A 20,579-nucleotide genomic window follows, 5' to 3' on the forward strand; every position below is an offset into this window, starting at 1 on the left:
GGGCCTGAAGGGAAACAGTCAAGTCAAGCTCACTTGCTTTTTCTGCAATAAGGCCGGGCATTTGAAGGCGGATTGTGAGGAGAGGGTGAAGTGGCAGAAGTCAAAAAAGGGGAAGACTGTGGCGGCGGACTTCGCCGGGTTGGCTTATGAGAGTGACTCCGATGTCACTTTCTAGGTTACTCTTTCCCACCATGGTGTTCACCTTCCGGGGGTGTACATTGTATGTTTTCTCCTCTCATTTTTCTTTTCTTTTCTTGGGATTGATGCACAAACTTGTGGGGGTGTGTTGGAATGTCAAGTGTCGTGCATCATGGTGCAGTCGATGTTGGGATCTTCAGTAGGAAGCACTGTTCATCTGTTCTCCTCCTCGGCTTTCCTTATTACATCATATTGCTTCTATTAGTGTACACGGCATGTAGATAAATAGGTAGACGAACAACGATGACCCTCGCCTGTTTGTGAGGGTTCCCTGCTATATCCGGGTGAGCGGCTGGAGAATTACTGCTTATCTCAACAGTTTCTCCTTTCTCATGTCCAGAAATCGACATTCTTATTTCCATTCATGTAAAATTTCAGATGTCGACCCCATCTCAGGGAGCTCCCATCCCCCTGATACCATTCCTTCCTCGTTACAATCCCAGATCATTCCAGATAGCACAGCTCCTCCAATCCAACGAGATGCCATTGCCACAGGAGCTGTCCGAACTTCAAAGGACCGTCGCTGAGGCACCGCAAAATATCATTAGTCTCAGAGAGAGGATCGAGGCAGCATAGGCATTCCTAAATGACCTAATCTCACAGCAGTCATATGCGTCCGATGCACTAAATGATGCTAGATTTATCACCCATTCTCCCTGCTCTCTCCCCAAGGACGTGCTATTGGAGATATTTTATCATTGTGTCAATGAAGTTGTGGAGGCATTACATGGGGGACAAACTCGTTGTGTTTTGCATCATGATGTTGCACCATTGTCATTATCTCAAGTATGCCAACGCTGGCGACGTGTAACCATTCAAGCGCCTCTTTTATGGCGTTGTGTATCTGTTAACTTGGCTAACCACTATGTCACTGAAGAACATCATCCTGGCGCTCCCTACGCTAATCACGATAATGCTCAGAGCTCATATCTTCTCTGCATTTATCTCCAAAGAGCCCATCAGGTTCCCCTTCACGTATGCATCTATGGTGGCAGTAAATTTTCCCAAATCGCTTTGATTCCACCTCTTCTCTCCACATCCAGTGCTTGGGTTGAGCTCTCCCTTCTGCTTCCCCTCTCTGCATATCATCAAATTGTCACATGTCATAGATTCCTTGACCGTCTCCAGTTCCTGCAGCTGTCGGTCAATGATCACCCTAATTTTAGCGGAATTGTTGCCCTTACTGAAGCTATATCAGTATTTTCCATAGCTCCCCAATTACGAGAGGTCCGCTGTGAGGATCTTCATAATGCGTGTAACTTTTTCGTTTTCCCACCGAATCATGTCAAAATATTCTCCTCAAGGGTGGATCACAAGGAGGTCCTCGCGTCTTTGGCTGTTATGGATCTGCTGAAATCCAGAGATGCGAGCACAAGGCGAGGAGTGGTGATCAAAGTGAGGTAAGAGTAATTAGGAATGATGTACGTCGTTAGGGAATATAATGGATTCTGGTGAGGGTTCATGAGGAGACCTGAGTGGTCCGGTTTGCGAAATATAGGAAATCAGTAAGCGCCAAGCAATTACTGAGAGAAGTGGCCGGTAAGCATGGAGCAATTACCAATATAGAAAGCCTGTAAGCGCGAAGCTATTACAGGCTGAGGGTGAAGGCAAGTGCTAAGCGTAACCTTCAGGTTGGTATTGGAAAGCACTAGGCATATCCAACGAGTTGTTCAGCAAGCGCTAGGCATAACTGAGGGTTCACGCAGTGAAGGTGTCCTTAAAGTAGTAGATTGGTAAAAGCCTTCTAATACAATGTTACCTATGAGTTTATATACTAAGGAAAGATTAGAGTCATTATTATTCTATAATGTTCCATAATATTCTAGTATCAATACGAAGAATAGAGAAAGTAAGAGAAAGTACGAGTGAGTCACTACTAGGACCGAGAAGGCCGAGTTCGGGCATGTGTTGACTCATGCACCGAATCAGTGGATACCCAATATCCATGACATTGGCACTTGTCCCAAACGTGATGGATCTCTCCCTCCATTGCTATGTGGATTCATTTCCCCGGGAGCTATATAGGCATTGGACTGCACGTGGTCCAAGTCGCATTCCCCCCAACCTGTACCAAACTCTGGACTCAGTAACCTCTCTTCATATGCATCAACATGTTAATGGGCCCCAGGCATTGGGGTGTCTCTTCTCAGCTCTCGACCTGCCTTCCCTGAGTTATCTCCATTTCCATTTTGACAATTACGTGCAAGGCTATGATTTACCTATCATCTCCGAGTCCAACCAATGATATGCCTGGTATCAGGCTACCCATAGATTTTGCGATTTTACATCAGTTTATGCAATCTACAAGCGGTACAGAGAGCTACAGTGGAGGCTTCACGCTGGTAGCTAAATACTACATAAAGAATGAAAGCATGGCAGTACAGAACAGACTTAGAAATGACATCTCGAAGAGTCAATTCTACCAGCCATCAACACGCCAAGCTAAGCCCTACCTAAACAAGACTATTACAGTCAAATCTTGGGGACTCGTCTGTATGGAGTATAAAAACCAAGAAGTTGAAGAATGGAATGAACTAGATGCCTTGTCGCCTCGACGAGTAGAAAGAACCTGTCAGGAAAAATTGCTAAGTCGAGAAACAGATCAGCTTTCGAGATCAACTCAGGCTAGGAAAGGAATAACCTTGGAAGAATGAATAGCTGCATTGGGTACCGAGATGACCGACCTTGATCACACAGTGATCAACAGAATACAATCTCGGACCTGCAGTCAATCGCAATCGGTGGTTACATCCTCGAGATCCTGCGCATACCGCAGTATTCAATACATACGGTGTGTGGCAAGCCTTGCAGATGGAAGAAGGAGCACCCACAGACTAGTAGGGCACTCCTCAGTGACAGAATAACCTGGCGCAGTCGTGTCAAACTGAATAGAAACTACGGAATGGCACGATACTTGTAGGATAGTGACTCACCGTTTGTATTAATTCCAAAGCTCGTACCATAATTACTGTAGATACGGCCTCCTATACCTAGAACACGAATCGTATAAATTAGCAGCAACTAGACGCATAATGGCAGGAAAGCATTCCCCCCATGTTTGTGCTAGTAGCCTGTATAGCTACCTAATCAATCACTGGTTTTATTGCATATTCTCGACTGAAGTGAATTAAGTTACCAAAGTCAACCCATAAGGGCGACTACAGTAATCTAGAAGAGTTAAGTAGGAAGTAGAGCTGTCCCCATGTTTGTGCCTTGCTAGTTAATTGAACTGCTCTGTGGACAAAGGCCTCATGCTCTCTCTCTCCGAGATTAGCGATCTAGATGTGCTGAGTCAACTTTAAGTCAAAAGACCTCATCTAGTTGAAGTAAAATAAGCCCTAGAACGCTTTAAGTTTAAACAATCGTCGAGTTCAAGGAACTCCAGAGTTTGTGTACTCTTTGCAAGTCTCGTACTTGAAGTCAGAACCTGTGCATTCTTTGTAGAGTGATTTCACACTCTTTGTAGACCTCGGAGTCTTTGGTTGTTTGATTATTTGAAGTGTCCGCTAGAAGCTCTTCTAGACAACGTCAAAATGAGTATAACTTGCTCAACTATACCTTGCAAAACAAGTTCATAAAACCCCGCTATTGCGGACTAGTGTACTTTGTGTAAAACACATCGAAAGAAGAATTGAAGTTGTTTTCAGACAAAACCCCACTAGATTATCTAAATCTAAGTACATCACGAGTGCTTCTATCATACTCACCCTCGAACTTATATACATTGGTGATAGTGTGTGTGTGTGTGTGTGATTTAGTATCTAGATTGACGATCTAGACGCTTGTTTCATTTGCATGCTGCCCATTACTGAGCACATCACTGACACACTGTCACCACCCTAGAGCTTACCAGCCACCTCAAAATCGAGCAAAGTACACTTTCTATCTACGACTTTCTGCGCTCGTTCCTCAATCTCCGTCATCTCATTTTATGAATCAAAGATGTACCTGCAAGTTTGTACATCTTATTGACATACCATGGACATCCTAATATTCCCAATCCAAGTATACTCCCATGCCTCGAGATTCTCGAGCTACCCATTACGGATATTGACAACTGAATTTTTCAACGGTTTGTCGAGATGGTCAGGTCATGCTCAGTAACGAAATTTGGATGTGATGATCATCAACCAGGTGATCGACTGACTTGTACGAGGCTAAAGGAGGTCCAGGTGGGATTTGGACAAGTGGTCGTTGGGCGGTACATGGTGTGGCATAACAACCCGGGCCACAGTGCATGGCTTGATGAAGCAGTTGCTGATGGCCTCATCCTTCACAACAGAGAGGCTGTTTCTGAGGAGCGACTGCTTTCCGTTGATGCCTTCGGGCGTTGATATTGAACAAGGAAAGTAATGACTTTTTCATCTCTTTATCTATGTTATGACATACTAAAATTTTCCACAGATTATAGACTCGAATTCCTGGAGGACTGGTTGCTGCATGACTCGCCTCAAACCCCTTGCATTATCTTCACCCAATTCCATTAACTGAGGGAAATAGAAAAGGATGGTCCCTTGCTTAACGTTGTGATCAGGAAAGTTCTCTAGCATCATTATTTTGAATAAATGTACTGTGTACTTTCTACAGGATTTGGAATCAGTGCGATTAACCAACTGCAATACTGAAGTGCTCCAGCGAGCTGGATAGCAAGGACATGTCGCTCACCAAGATGAAATGATTCCTGAGCCTCCGTCCCTCCAGCACAATTGTTCCATGACCCAAGGAATAAACACAACTTGAGCCAGCCATGTACATCAAGAGTTTTCAACCCCAGAACAGAACATGATTGGTGCATATTATCCAGAGTACGAAGAAATAAAGGCATGACATTAAGGTAACAATCAAAGGTTAAGAAATGAAAAGGCCGAAAATGGCGCATACATAGTAGTCCATAAAGCATAGGTAAACAGAACATAAGAAATGACATATCTACATAGTCCATAAATAATCCATTAGTCGTGGGGATCATCAATGAGAGAAAGTAAGATAAAAAAACCCGGCTTCAACTCCTTTGTCCACCTACGAAGATTAATCGTCATCTATCCATATTGGATTTTTGAAATGAGCCTTCGGTTCATACTTATTTCCGATGTTATGCTCATGTACAGCCTCCATCCGCATTCGAACACTGCGGTGGACTTTAACTCTACTGGATGAATTTGGGATCTCTCGAGGCCGGCCAAGGTTTATGCTATGAAAACACCATTCAGCTACATAACGAAACATGAAAACCCCGGCACGTACCGAGACCAGGACACCCTGACCCACTTGTCATTCACCATCTGTTGTATGAATTCTATCGGCAGTAACTCGAGAATCCACCAAAACTTCGAACGTTTGAGCTGGTCATATATGGGAGACAGTGCATTGCGAAGTTCCTCCTCCTCCTCTGTCCCGATTGGCAGGCACTGTTCATCATTCATTGAAACACTCGGAGCTTCAGGAGCTAGGGTTTGATGCTTGTCAGGAGCATCAGGCAGTGTTAGAGGGTGGCGCCAGAATGTAGATAGGATCCTCTTGAAGAGTGGTTTATTCTTTGGTTCGTTTTGTATCATAGCAGACCTCACTGACAGTGCTTGTGGTCGTGGCTTAACGGAAGGATACAAGGTTGCAGGATCGATGCCTATTTCTCTGAGGTGATCAGAATCGAACATGATTCCTGTTTCCACTTTGAAGCACTCTCGAATCATCCATTGCAATGTAATTCGTGCCAAAGAATAGCGCATTGAGTTCTTCATGGAACCTCCCCCTACATCTGTTGCAAAACAGTTAGCTGCCGATATTCATTGGTGATGGAATGAAGATAGATACCGCAATGACATCCCTTAGCAACAGGGAGACAATTCAATGAGGCATATAGGTCCCTTTTCAGGCAGAAAACTCACTGCAAACCATACTTCCTCAACATCAGTTGACCTCCCATTATCCGGATGCCATTCAATCCCAGACTCCATTGCCAGCTCCATCTCTCTGTGCATCATCCAATGCCATAAGTTTGCTTTGAACTTTGCTCGATGCTCATCCAATGAGACTGTGTGGTGGAAGGTCCGAATAATTGTATTGGAGACTGTAAAGGGTAATTGTTTAGGAATGAGCCCTACAGAATCAATGGTGTCCCTGTTGTTCATAAGCACTTGCACAAGAAAGGCCCATGCCAGTATGCACCATACCCCTATGAACTCGATTGGAACATCCATGCAAAACGCTTTTTTGAAAGCCTTGGATTGGTTCCAACCAACAGGATCCTTCCGGGTGTACATCTTGTATGCAAAGGGAATTTGTTGCCAATTATCTGGTGCAAGCAGGCCTACTTTGTGAATCATCCCTGCGAGACTGGCCATGTAGAGTCAGCAGACTGATATGGAATATGAAACAGTGATTGGTTTTCCTTACCTTCTAGCAGTGTACACACCACGTGAGAAGCCAAAGATACATATGCGGTCACCAGCATGATCTAAAAATATAGTCAGTACCGGCTCGAGATTAATGATGAACAGAGACGCACAATTTTGCATTAAGAATTGATAACCATCTGTCCATGAAGCATTGATAACCATCTGTCCACGAAGCATTGGTAAAAGGGGAAATTAACACGTATGGCAGATTGGCATACCCATGATATGAACATCCAGACTACACACTATCATTAAATCAATGGTCTACCACGATACAAGGATCAGCCCTTGAAACAAGGGAAGGAAACGGATGCTTCACACCTTGTATACTTTCAATGTGAGAAGGCCGGGAATTTGAGTCGGTGTGTAGGTACCAATTCCTGCCTTAAACGTGCATTAATTAGCTGAGTACAGAGTCGTTGTTCAGAAAGTACCTGATAATAAACCATTTGCTGTGAGCGGTCATCTTTTCTCAGCAATGAACAGAGTTGTACGATATTTGAATTATCAGCATGGAACTGGTCCCCAGTACCGTCAAAGCAGAGAACCAAAGTACATGAATCGTGCTGTGGAGGAATCGTTGTTGGAAAGTCTTTGGGGACAGAAGGTTCAACAGTTTCTTCTGGATCAACTGCAGTTTCTGTGATGGACGTTGATGTTGATATGCACTCATGATGAGGGGCGTACGCGTCAGGAATATCCAGAGTGGTCATGAGTGAATAGAGTGAGGGAAATATTGGGAGGTCTTCATCAGAACAGCCAGGACATTTATGAAGAATGTTAAGTGCTGGAACAGTATCATAATTGAAGAGATCAAAAGGGCGGTGCAATACAGCAGAGGGGAAATCTTCAGGAACAGATGAATCCACAGCTTGACGTTTGGGTTATCAAGCTTGCTGGCATGCATGGGAGAACAATGGAACTGATGGTATAATCCATCGGAGGGGTACTCGGTGAGAACACTGCTGCAAGAGTTCTCTGGGCAGGGCCTTGTAACATTTAAATGCTGATACTCAAAGAGGCATGTAAGTTCAGAAAAGCAATTGTATCTCCACTTTATCCCATTGACATTGGGCATCCATCGCCCACTCTACTGGGTGATCATCGTTAAAAGTGGTCTTTCTACAACTGCTGGTGCACATGGTCAACATGAAAAAGGGATTCCATTGTGATGAGCAACATCGTCGGTTGACCCGCTCTCGACATGTTTGAGATGTCGAGCATCGGCGGTGAGCTGTATTTTGCTTGTTATTCAGTGTGATACGCACAGAGGCAAACAATATACCAACGTCCCGCTACTCATCCTGCGACTGCACCGCAAAATTGAACCTGCTCACACAGCTCCATGTAAAACGGTCTCCATAACATCGACCACGCATTGGTAGTCTATGTTGCCCCATAAGACGATTTGCGGCTGAAGGCAATTCATATAAATGCCAGATGTTACCTGTGAAGAATGATGTTCAGTGCGTATTAGCTTTCCACAATCAGGTTTAAGTCACCTGTATCCATCTGAACCTGCTGCCATTCCTTCATAAGATAGCAAGCATAGTGTTATTCTTGAACTGTACAGTTGAGTAAGAGATTCAGAGGAGTTCGAAGTGCTGAATCTGGCGATGGACATAGCATCATCTTGATCGAACTAGAAAGGAATTCTCGCCCCACACCAATTGGATAAGAGCCGGGTTCAAAGGGAACAACAGGATTAGGTGTATCATCGATAAATCCGGTTTAAGCTTATAATCGCACCGGATTTTAGGTCAAACACAGACTGAAGCAGTCAAAGAGCGGGGGCACGTACAGGAATGATCAGGAACAGGGAGACAATGCGTTTCAGGACCTGATAAAGGTCTCCTGCTTGCCTTCGACTTGTCCATAAATGAAATGAGCGGCTGAGGAGAGCTTCGCAAAAGAATGGACACCTTTCAATTGATAATTTAGTTCCTGAAGGAACTATGGTCCTGTGATGGTGACAAAGCTCCCCCGTGACATTCGTATACATGAGAAGGATGATGCAGGGGTAGGTTGTCGAAAGCATCTTTTGATGGGTTAGATTAAGGTAAGAGATTGTTACAACAGTAACAAAGTGTTCATCTCTAGATCTACTAGAGTAGATATCTCTCTCGTGAACTTCTGGATCTTCTCAGGAAGTTTAACATATGCACGTACACCTCAGGATTAGCACGTACACTGTGGAATTCTCTCCATACGATCTCTCCATCATGACTTCCCTTCCAACGCACTGAAATATTTATGTCCACATGGACGGGAAATGTAATACCTTCATCAAATTAACATAGATATTGGAGTTGTGATGACGAGAATATACCTCTGGCCAAATTCGAGTCCAATCGGAGTCCCAGTTTTTCAAGGCAAGGAAACATCACCGGCTGACAAGAAATCGACATGAAAAATCTCCGGATAGCCCACATCAATATGGCCAAGATTTTCAACAATCATGAGGTCGAAGTCATGGGGTTAGGATGATTATCTGGAAAAATGGGTCAGCGAAGGGCCAGAATCTTAAAATAAATTCTGCATCACCGGAAGTTTGAGATTCGGGAAGACTTGTGCCAAGGCACCAAGATCTGTGTGCTGTTATCACCAGCTCAGATCCAGACCTCCTTTAACATGAGATAGCTCCACAATTCAGTTGGAAGGTTGTTAAATCGGGGACCCATTAGGAATAAGGGTGATGATTTCAACGAGTAGTGGACTCAACACTTTCCGATCTGCCTCTGCGGAAGCCCAAGATGTCGACGTCGGTCGCATCAAGGAGACCTCATCGATAATATCCAGATCACGTGACCTTTCAGCATCGAGCTGATCATGTATAGCAATTTCCTGAGTTCGGGTGCAGGATATGTCAAAGGAGAGCTCTATCTCCCAGCACAGGTTTGCCGTAGTCAGCATTATCACTCTCCATACATCATTAGCTGTTGATATTCTCTGTGGAAGCTATCCTTCAGACAAAGCAGGTCGCAAAGATTTAACGTAATTATTTTCTTGAAGGCGATGCATACAGTGGAGATAGAAGCAGAAAAAATATAGCTAAATGATGGTGAGTAGGCCGTAGCGCAGACGGTAGCATGTAGATGCATTCACCTCCAATAATAATCCGTACTATTATCCTCTGCGAAGTGAATATCATTTGAAGAGAGGTATTGAGCTACAAGTAGCTCCATGTGACCACGAGGAGGATGGTTCTGCCAACATCCCTGATGAGCTAATTATGTGCCTGTATACTTGATACCAAGGCAGATTAGAATTTGTGCTGACATTAGAACCATATCTACAAGACGTTAGCTTCTGATCTTGCATGAACATGGCGATCAGATATATGTAGCATGAATCCTCGAACCTTTCTTGGGTCAAGTTCAGGTGATCCCGGGAGATGAGCATGGTCTCCTTCAGTTAAGCCTGAGATGAGTATTATAACAGCGCTATGAGAAGAAACGTATGCAAAATAGACTTCGATTGCAGATAAAAGTCCAACCAATGCTTCTGATATCCTTGTAAACAAGAGTTACACTGGTGACAGATAATGTTATCCAAGAAAATAGGTCGATGCCCCAGTAAGCTGTGAGCCTCAATTGTATAGATGCCAAAGGCAATAGTCTGCTGCAATGAATAGGCAGACGAAACATTGACCTTTCCGGTATGGTAGGATTTATAGCCAATGCAGGCAGTTCTAAACCCAGGAGGGTGCGTATCACAGAAAACTCCCATAATCGTCTTCAAGGGTGGCAGCGGTTCGTCATCAGGAAGGATAATTGAATATCAAATTGCTTGCTGCTTTCAAATACCCTTTGCCACCGGCATGCCATTCGTGCGTCGTCTATTGGTATATTCCAGGGCTGCAGCTGACTGTCAAACCAGGTTGCTTCTATCTTTACACACGTATCACAGTTGAAAGCTGAAGAAAGCCATCTGTCTTTTCGCCTTCAAGAGGGATATGCCACAATGCCCTTGCCCCTGAAGGATGAGATACACCTCGTCCTTAGAGGAAGAACATGAATGTATTGAATGCTTTGGTGAAAATGAGTGTCAGGTCTATGACGAATGATTGATCCCCCACTGACTGTTGAATGACTAATTCCCATTTGATTTCATGTTACCTGGTTTTCATAGCACAAAAATGAGCTTCCGGTATGGATGTAAAGCAGCGTAAATGCACCACAGTTAGCATGTATGCAACTCAGCTGACCCTGCTGAGTTTCAATGGGCTCCTGAAATATACTGATAAGTGATCTTCGGAGAAGGTAACAGCGACAAACGGCTTACCACTGTGCTGTTGCTTCAACGTTGGTTTCACAAGTATGAAAGTGCCAGTATCACCTGGCAACAGAGACACATGTGGGAATCCCGGTCCTTTTTTACCGAGAGTATAGCTGTGAGACGATACAGAAAAGTTGAGTTGAGGCAAAACTTTCAAATAACTGCAAGATGCACGTACTGAGTTTCGCTTGCACTTGGGCTAGGGTACAAAGTAGCTGAAAGTGTTATGGACACTACAGAGAAGAATATGAGATATCAGGCGCTGGGGAGTCCACATAATGCTTTCATCTTTGCGGCTGTGATGGCCGTAGTGGTTATCATCAAGGAAATGAGAATGATCGGCCGTGAGTTCTCAAGGTCCAAATTCGGTCTGAATCTCTCATGCTACCTCGGGACATAGTCGGGATGCTTGCTCAGACGTGCCCAAGCCCACATCGTATTCCACAATCCTTCTAGCTTAGAAAACAGCATTAGGGACCTTTTAATACTGTCAAGATACCCCGAAAATTATTTTCCTTGCCATTGACATCTTCAATCCTCGTATCATGCTTCGAACACTGTACATAGCGATTTCTGACAAAATGATACTTCGTGGTACCAGCATCCCTCGCTTCTCCCAATAAGCAGAGTACTAACATGACAAAGGAGTCTCACAGCCTGTTCCTGGCATTACCAAGGCAATATAGCCTGTTTCACATCTGCTAACGAACGGATATGGAGCGAAACCAGAATTATCAGTATGGGGGAAGAAGTGTGAGCTTCCGGTGTGAAAATACAAAATATTGCGCATGAGGAAGGCTCTGCAGGGAAAAAGAAACTTAAAGCAAGATGATAATGGATGTCAACAATGCGGACCGACTTCCGAGAAAACTGGAAAACTGGATTGATTGGCCATCTCCGCTGATACAGCTCAGGTAAATAGAAGTAAACTACTCCTACCGACCTCGAGAGTCATATGCACATGCTAAAGCCAGCCCGAGTATTGCTGAAACAATTTATTGTCGGCCATCTCATTAGCCACTTCCCCTCTTCAACTTTCTAAGTTATTTAATTTTGCCACCCCCTGTCGTGACACCACCTCTATCCAATGCTAGGATGAAAGATTTTCTTTTTCCTAATTTGCAGCGCATTATCAGCTATGGAGTTCCAGACTCCCATGGCAATCTTTCCCTTTCAGACAACGCTTCCAGACAAGATGTATATCTTCAAGGGTAAGCTATACCCAATTTTCATTTCCATGCGAAGACACTCATATTATCTTCGCAGCTTTGTAGCCTCAAGTCATCCGCAGCCACCTTGACATTTTGTATGCCTAGGACTGTAATTTCCTTTTTGCTTTCTCCACTTCCTCGAACGTGCAGTGATCTCTTCATATCACAGTTATACCCCAGTGAGAAGGCATGCAGTACAAACATATACTGACTCCGATGGTTATGTTTGAAGTCCTGTCACCAGATTATATGCTTATTCAGTGGCGTGTACTTTTTTTCGTTTTGTAGCGTTTTCAATTATCTTGAATGTTTTTTTAGTCCATAGGTTTCTCGTGGTTTTGTTCAGCAGTGATCAAATTGTACTGGCCCAAGGAAGTTAAGAATTGCTTCCTTAGAAAAGGGAGCGCCATTCGTATCTCCGGTGACAAAGGACTGCGACACCTTGTGGGAATCAACATTGCTGCAATTACTCAATGTCATTGCATAGCTAAGGACAATTGTCATATTTCCTGACAAGACTAAACTGTTCATTCAGGAACCCAGTATGATGCTAAGAGACGTTAGCTTCTGATAAGGAGCGTATAGATTAAATCAGATACATACAACACAATTCCTCGAACCTTCACCTGAGATCTGAACCATACCAAAAACTGTATTCAATTGTACATCGCCATTCAACTAGCATAAAGCGCTGCCTTACGCTCCCTTATATGATCAATATAGACAGCTATTACACTGGTGTCAAGTCCCTTCCTTCGAGAAGATAGTTTCGATGTGCCAATAAACCGTGAGCATCACTTGCATAATTAACACAAGAAGTAGTTTCGTGCGACGCTCAGTGGTGGCCATTTAAAAATATGGGAACATTAACCTTTCCGGTCTGTTAGTATAGCATTCTTAGTACTGTGATGTCCTTCCCGGATACAAGCTGCCACAACTATCTCTGAAAAGCTAAAGAGGGAAATAAGAACCCAGATGGATTATTTTTGACGCATACTTATCATCTAAACCTATAAACGAGATAATGTTTACGACTTCTTGTTATGTTGCCGTCGCAGGTTGTTATAGCTGAGCATTATGTATGCTGTCTTCCCTCCGGCAACCTTGCAATGTTCGACGTTCATGAAGATTTCTTTCGTCGAGTATCTCACATCCTTGGTGGTGCTATTGTGGACCTGTGCTAAATTTCAGCTACAGCATAACCGTTGCTAGCATCTGTGAAAGATGGCTGCATGCAATGTTGCACACACCAGTCTTTGGTCGAGTACGAGAAGGAGGATAGTGCACAGACGTTAAAGCAGCGTCAGGGATCGTAGACAGAAAGATATTTCCAAAGGTACATACCACATTCAGCACGGATTGGCAAAGATAATGTCGAGTGCCATCGTGGTCCACACAGAACCCTTTGATTTTTGAGAGCTAGTGGAGGGACATGTCGCCACAACCCAGCAGTGCGATGGAAAGAGATTCACCTGACGTCGCTTGTGCGGATCGGTCGGTGGCCATATCAAAAAGATGACTAGCCACTTGACTAGCAGAATGCGTAGAGCTCCAGTAGCAATTGCACACTTCCAACTGGATGTCCCATGGTTCCGTTGAACTTGGGGAACAGAAAGCTGGACCTCGGAGCAATGATCATGAGGACGAGATACCAAGCCTCAATTATAAAGAAATGATACTTCTGTGTTGATGAAAGGCGGAAGACATGCACCATATCGAGATAGTAGAGCGTTTATCCATATCATCTGAGGGTCGAATTAAGTGGGTCCTAAATAAGTGAATAAGCTTCTGAGAGGTGCCGAAGTACTTCTGACAGCAACATACTGTGAGACATTCCATAGAAAATATGATATTTTTTACACTGCAAATAACTGAAAGATAGCTTGAGTGAATGGAATACACACGCCACACCAGTGGGTTTCCTAACCGAAAAGACAACTACATCAGAAGTTGCGATAATCAAAGACCACGAGGAATTGGAATTACTTTAGTGTCATTGTCTTAAGTCACCATCTTTCTGAACAGGTAGCGGGAGATGGATGAAGATTGCTCCATCCAGAAGCTTCAATTCGCAATTAGGAAAAGTATTCTCCTAGCGGATACTGTTCGTTCAAGGAGAGAAGAATGGACAGAAAGGAATGCATACCTTCAGGAAAGTGCTGTTAAGAATCAGGGTATTTGAGCTAATACACGAGTTACTGAATACTCGAGTAAAACCCAAGTTGTGAGCGAGGATGTCCAAGAGCCGAGTTCCAACCACCAAGAGGGATCCGTAAGGGTGCTAACAAGCACTAGGCATATTTAACGAGGGCGTCAGCAAGTGCTAGGTGTAACTGACTGGGTCTCCGAAAAGCGCTAGGTGTAGTTGAAAGCAATTGATTGGCAAGCGCTAGGTGTAACCGATCAGAGAGCTTAGATCACACAATTAAGTGGACGTTTGAAGATGAGTAAAATTAGCTTAAGAGGTCCTAATACAACGGTAAAGACAATATTATATGCTACTAGTAAGGCATTGAGTCATTATAATTCTACAATATTCCGTAGTATTCTAGTATCAGCAAGAAGAACAGAGAAAGTAAGAGAAAATAGTAGAAAGTATCAGTAAGCTGAGGTCAAGACCGAGAAGGCCAAGAGTAGGCATGTGTTGACTCATGTACAGACTGAAAAATACATGAGATCCATAACAAGTGCCTACAAAGGGAACTTGGAAAGACGAAGTCAGAACCCATGATGAACTGGTCTTGATATATCGACAGGAATTGCATCCGTGCCTACAACAGTGAGTAGTCTCATTGGTTGGGCATCATGAATGTTGGGACCAAGTTGCGAATGTGTGATCACCAGCGAGTCGGCAAAACGTCCAAAAGAAGGCCTGATTTCTCATGCATCTGTATGGCCCAGTGCAACTGAGTATTCTTGCTTTCTTGTTGCTTTCTACAACCACCGTGACATCGAACTGTGAAGCCCATGAGTTTCTCTATCATTTTTTGGATTGCTCTTTTTACTCCTGTATATCCTCAGGGATCTGTAGCGACAACGACATCTTGCAACCCTCCAATTTATGCCGAGCTATGCAATTGTGAATGCCGCCCTGTTGTCAGGTTGTACTCTTTCCTTACATGCAGTGACGAGGCTGTGGAATGTCTGGATCCAGCTGATACCCATCTCAGCATCAATTTTAGACGCATTCAACTGTTAAGGTAGAGGCCGTCTCTTTCCAGCACCATTATATAATCATTAGTCATCACATCATGTGAGGACAAATTTGGGAATCTGAATTCGCATCATGACATTTTCTGAATAAAAACAGCTTCATCTCATTTCCTGTCATCATGTTAGCACTTTGTACAGCAATATATGTTGTTTTAAAAATATGAAGATCTCAATCAACTGAAAAGATGGATTACAGCACCTAATAGCACTAACATGGCACTGCGTGTTACATCAATGATGTCATTATAATGATGTGTTTCAATCACGTGACTGGACAAAATGTTCCGGGTGAAATTTTTGATATTGCTCCGAACTGCTGGGAAATGACTTTTAGACATTCAAAAAATGCCCTCAAAAATTTCTGATTAAAATGACTACTAGTCTTTCATTGACACAATTATCAACAAAGTAACTCCAGGGAAACCATCTCCATACATCTTTCTATCATCCTCTGGAAGTATTTTGAGTCAGCAGCCCGATGTGATGGAGGAGATGTCGGTTGAAGAAGTTGGCGTGCTTTGCTTACATAACATGTGCTGAAAAGGGATGGCCTCTACCTTACTGTGCTCCAGAAGCTCTGCCAAAATTTCCTCCATATCGTGCATTCTCCAACTTGGTAGGCCCAGTTCCCTACGTTTCTGTCGACACATTCTGACCCGCATATACCTAGCTGCTACCATATATTGCTTTTAATCCTCGCCAATTGTAGTCATGCTACTGATGACTTTGCTCTGGATACTGAGTATGTGCGTTTCCTTTATTCTAGGATCTTTTCTTAGGCATGCACATTCCAGATGGTTTTATTCTTCTCTCATAGGCAAGGATACGCATGACCCTTGGATTTTTCTCATTTAACATTTTTAGTCCATAGCACGGTCCGGATTTAGGAGACAGGTACTACCAACCAGCCCTGGTACGGACTTGTTTTAGACTTTCTTCGAGGTTCTAACAAGGGAAAATAAAGATTTTTTGACCCTGTCTGAACCTGAGTCTCTCCACTGAATATTCAGAGACAATCATTGAGGTGGTCACGACTTTTTCTGCTTCAGGCTCTAATGCCCTACCAATTAATAAACAGACTGTGATAGCAGTCCACTGGTAATATAATAATACCTGCCATGAGAGTAAACTACTAATCAATTAACATCTCTACAAGGACTGACTGGCCTTGCGCTGGCTGGGCGGTGGCAGGTGCTAGCTTGCGCCCTCATGCTCCCCATCCACACCAAAAATGGTTTCTTGAAATCAGAGACTGATCCGTAGCCAATCTCTGAATGTTGTTTCCAAAGAATCAGTACTGCAGATTATATTTTTAGCATCCTTGATCACACACAATTGTGCAAAAATAGATCTCCTTGATTTGTTCCTTATCGTTGGATTCTTTCCCTGTGAATCAATTTCCAATGATGTGAGTACTATTTTTGTGCATCTGTCAAAGAGCTTCCCATATTCCGTGGCAGCTTCATATGTCTTCCGTGATCCCCTCATGACATCTCCCATCTTTCCCTCCCTTATGTTTTCTCACTTCCTCCATATGTTTTGCTTGTTTCTGTCGGTATGTTTTCCTTTCTGCCTGTATTCCCCTCTGAATTCTTTTCAGACCCTACACATTATTGTATCTCAGCATGCAAATCAACAATGTACAAATCTGACACCCTCAACAAGAGTGAATGAAATGTGTAGCATGTCACTTTATTGACATAGCGAGTTTTTCAGTGAGTTTTTCAGTCTGCCAGTCTCTCAGAGTCATCCTCGCTCACTTTCTCACTTCCACGCCTTGCGCGTACATAAGACCATCATGTCCACTCAATCTCCATGTGAAGCATCTGCACCCAAGTCCCCGAGGACATCCATCTCAAACTTAGTTCTACGTTCACAATGTCTCTATGGGAGAGCAAAGGTATATTCATCATCTATTACGAGTCCTACTGAACTATGCAGACTTCTTACCCTTCCGCACTCGTGGTGACAGGTGATGACTCCCATCTGTATGCTTGGCCCGCTCCGCCAATGTCAGGATCTCCTTCGGTGCAGGGCCAGTACATGCTCTCTTCTCATGATTACCAGCCAAAGTAGCATCCACGGTATGACGCTTTGCCTCGCGACGTGGCTTCACCGTCTTCTGTTGCTCTCCCATGTTTTTTGACCTGTCACCGTTGATATGCCGTCTACGCGTTCACACCTAGATTTTGTGATTTTATAACAATACTGTTGCAGGTCTATCCTATACTAGTCATATATCAAGGGCTATAGTTGAGACTTCGGACTGATAGTCAAGTTAGCATGCTACTAGTCGAGTCAGGACTTAGGAATGATACCACTAGTGGGTCAGCCCTACCAGCCGACCGGACTAGCACCTCCAAAGCTAGTATGACTTAGTAAAATACAGTCACTAGTAAAGAATACAGCTGCTAGTGCCCAAACAAGAAGTAAGAACCCACACAGATCTCGACTATTCAGTCGCTAGTGGACCGATCTGGGCATGAACGCCTAAGTCAGGATGACTAGTCATGTGAGCACTTCTGAAAAGGACTTAGAAATGAACCAGTAAAGGCATAACCCTTAGCCCAGATCCGGCTAGTGTGATACAGATCTCATACAATCGGCACTAGTATAGCCGGGCTGCGCCCCGATCACGATCGAGCAGTTGCTACAGGCACGGTTACCCGACTATTCGTATAGCTGTGTCACTAGTGGAGCACCCCTGGGCAAAGGGTGCGGAAACGACCCAATAGCGGAGTCCCTCGACCCGCTATCCGACAGAAAGAACAGGCTAGGCTGACTATTGCGTGATTATTCACCATAATTCGTGACTAGCCAAGATATCCTTACCAATATTACCCCTAAAGAATCTATTTATATTTTATTCTGTACCTGTCTCTGTAGTATATAAGTAGTAGAAGGGGCAGCCTCGCAGGCAGGCAAGCCATCCCTGCGATTGTGACCTACTAGTCCGTATTCTAGTGCCCCAATTAAAGGCTTTTGTGCTTAACCTCGACGAAGTGTCTACTAGTTGCTTAGTCACCTATAGTATTGAATGAATTGAAGTGTCTTAAAGTTACTATTCCATCTTGGAGTGACTCAGAGCATTTCGAAGTTAGTTAAAGTATTGTCTCGGAGTTAAAGTATTTGTTCTTAGGCCAAGAGTGCCACTAGTCGAGCCTAGGGTGCCGCTAGTCAAGTGTAGACTGCTTGTGAGACCCAGTATTTGGCCCAGAGTGCCACTAGTTTCAAAGTATCAGAGTTAGACCGAGCGCAGTTGCTCAACACAAGTCACTATTCATCCAATCGTGTCTTAAAACCCTGCTAGTGCGAGTATTACATCTTGTGTAGCTCACTAGTACCAAATATACATCTTTAAACAACCTTTCCCTGATTTGTTGAAGTCTGCAGAGTGCTTCTATCGTACTCGAAACACCCGAACTCAATAATATTGGTGATTAGTGTAGAGTAGTAGAGGGTTTTGGTGTTGTGGTGTTCATATCCATTCGCTAGCCTTTTGTCACTCACCGTTACCGAGCACATCACCGTTGATCGGTTCGGTGTTAGCAGCGGTAGAAGTCGAATCAGGTTGTGACTCCTGAGTAGGCTGTTCGACATCATTGACCCAGTTAGCCTGAGGAGACTGAGGTTGGGCCGGACTTGAGCAAATGGAGGGGTTGGGGGCCGACTGGTTAGGTTCCCTGTCGTGCTCGTGCTCTGGTTGGGACTCTGGCATCGTGTTTGTGGTTGGCGGGTCGACTTCTTCCCCACGAGGCTCATCTTTGTCACGTAACCTGCCACCCACCTCATCAGCCAATTCGGTTCCACTCGGCCCTAGTTCTTCTGGCTCTTTCCTGCTCCCGGCTGTGATGTCTTTATCCAAACCATCTGTAATCTCCGTCTCCCCATCCCTGGGTGTAACATCTTCATCCACATTGACCGACGCATCTCTCTTTTCGACACCTGCGGGGACTTCTGCTGGTGGTGTGAAGTCTGTCAGAGCTCTTGCCATGCGGACTTCGGGGGCTGTAACTACTGTCAGTGCCATCAATCAGAATTTGTATTATTTGACGTACGATAAGCCTGTCTGACAAAACATGTAAACGGTTGAAGGTAGGTTTCCCTGAATTTCAGGAAAGCCTGACCAAATGTTCACCCATGTTGATCTTCGCTGGCATGGAACCTCAAGTGGTTATGAGTATCTGGCGAAGCTGGCGAGGTGAACGATGAGATGCTCACCCATATGAACAAACTTTACTGCCTTCCCAAGGATCCGGACCTCCCAGAATACAAAGCAGGGCACAGCCGGTTGCCTCTGCAACGATATTCAAGAACTCCTTGATTTGACCTGGCGCTGATTTGAGGGCACTGAGGGCTATGTCAGAGTACGTATTCTATGGAAGCGGAAGACGACATACGCGGCAAACATCTTGGGGGTCTTTTCCTCATTGACAGTAGGTTTGACGTCAGGCTGATTTTTCACCTCTGTCAGAATTTCCTCTTGAATCTCCTCTGATTCCTGCACAAAGACCTCCTTGGTCGTCGCTTTCACCAAATTCAATATCTCCCCCCGACTACTACCCTCTTCCTTCTTGTCTTCGACGAGGTGCTTAACTCATGTTTGATAATACTTCCGCGAGTACAATTCTTTGGCCTTAAGCGCTCTTGAGTTTCTAGGGAAGATGTCCCGCACACGAACACCTCTTGTAACCTTGTTCATTGACCCGTGATTCTGGAACCACTGTCAGATATGCTGCGAAAGGTTATCATTGTGATCTCATTAACGTTGATGCCACCCTTACCTCTTGCTCCTCATCGGCCGACTTTCCTTCTTTCAAGGGAAATGTGTCCCACCACCCCAGCATAAACTTGTCTCAGAGCCAGGTACTAATGGTGTTTCGTTTAGGTTTTTTTGCTTGAGCATTGCGATACCTGGGGATGCCTTCCTCTAGCTTGGCCAGCTGTGCCTCATTTGCCCACGGTTTTGGTCCGGGCTTTTTCCGTGCCTCGCTGGGTAATTTAGGCTTTGATATGCATGCCATCTATATCAAATGTGATTAGTTTTGTTCACATCAAATTTCATAACTGTACCTTTTTTGCCAAGTTTTATGACTAAGCCTGCCCACATTCCATCCCTCCATATGTGGTTATATCCGCTAAACTGTACAGTTGCAGCACGGCATTTACAATGCTGACGTTCAGGCAGTCTTAAAGATTCATCTCCGATGCATTTCTTGTGCAAGCAGGGACAAATAGGTTCCACAGGAGTATTAAAGTGTCCATCTTGGCACATGGATGCTTT

At 44.2% G+C, this 20,579-nt stretch overlaps 4 protein-coding genes across 4 annotated transcripts; 2 read left to right on the forward strand and 2 right to left on the reverse strand.

The window, feature by feature from the left end:
• Positions 1-789: 789 nt before the first annotated feature.
• Positions 790-1,053, forward strand: EV420DRAFT_1234047 (uncharacterized protein; the record flags this gene model as incomplete). Its single annotated transcript, XM_060466563.1, has 1 exon — positions 790-1,053. A coding segment is annotated over one exon (264 nt), but the record flags the coding sequence as incomplete, so codon positions are not given.
• Positions 1,054-1,063: 10 nt separating this feature from the next.
• EV420DRAFT_1643906 (uncharacterized protein) lies at positions 1,064-1,602 on the forward strand (the record flags this gene model as incomplete). Its single annotated transcript, XM_060477568.1, has 2 exons — positions 1,064-1,173; positions 1,242-1,602. 2 exons carry the CDS (start codon positions 1,064-1,066, stop codon positions 1,600-1,602), a joined length of 471 nt encoding a protein of 156 aa, XP_060329881.1.
• Positions 1,603-5,226: 3,624 nt separating this feature from the next.
• On the reverse strand, positions 5,227-7,306 carry EV420DRAFT_1271376 (uncharacterized protein; the record flags this gene model as incomplete). Its single annotated transcript, XM_060467635.1, has 10 exons — positions 5,227-5,389; positions 5,449-5,953; positions 6,010-6,022; positions 6,084-6,315; positions 6,364-6,531; positions 6,592-6,652; positions 6,704-6,730; positions 6,812-6,857; positions 6,915-6,977; positions 7,028-7,306. 10 exons carry the CDS (start codon positions 7,304-7,306, stop codon positions 5,227-5,229), a joined length of 1,557 nt encoding a protein of 518 aa, XP_060329882.1.
• Positions 7,307-18,472: 11,166 nt separating this feature from the next.
• Positions 18,473-20,142, reverse strand: EV420DRAFT_1480637 (uncharacterized protein; the record flags this gene model as incomplete). Its single annotated transcript, XM_060469687.1, has 6 exons — positions 18,473-18,519; positions 18,806-19,303; positions 19,354-19,417; positions 19,531-19,645; positions 19,696-19,886; positions 20,080-20,142. 6 exons carry the CDS (start codon positions 20,140-20,142, stop codon positions 18,473-18,475), a joined length of 978 nt encoding a protein of 325 aa, XP_060329883.1.
• Between the last annotated feature and the right edge of the window lie 437 nt (positions 20,143-20,579).

Source organism: Desarmillaria tabescens (genome assembly GCF_030435595.1).
Source record: "Desarmillaria tabescens strain CCBAS 213 chromosome Unknown EV420scaffold_21, whole genome shotgun sequence".
NCBI lineage: Eukaryota > Fungi > Basidiomycota > Agaricomycetes > Agaricales > Physalacriaceae > Desarmillaria > Desarmillaria tabescens.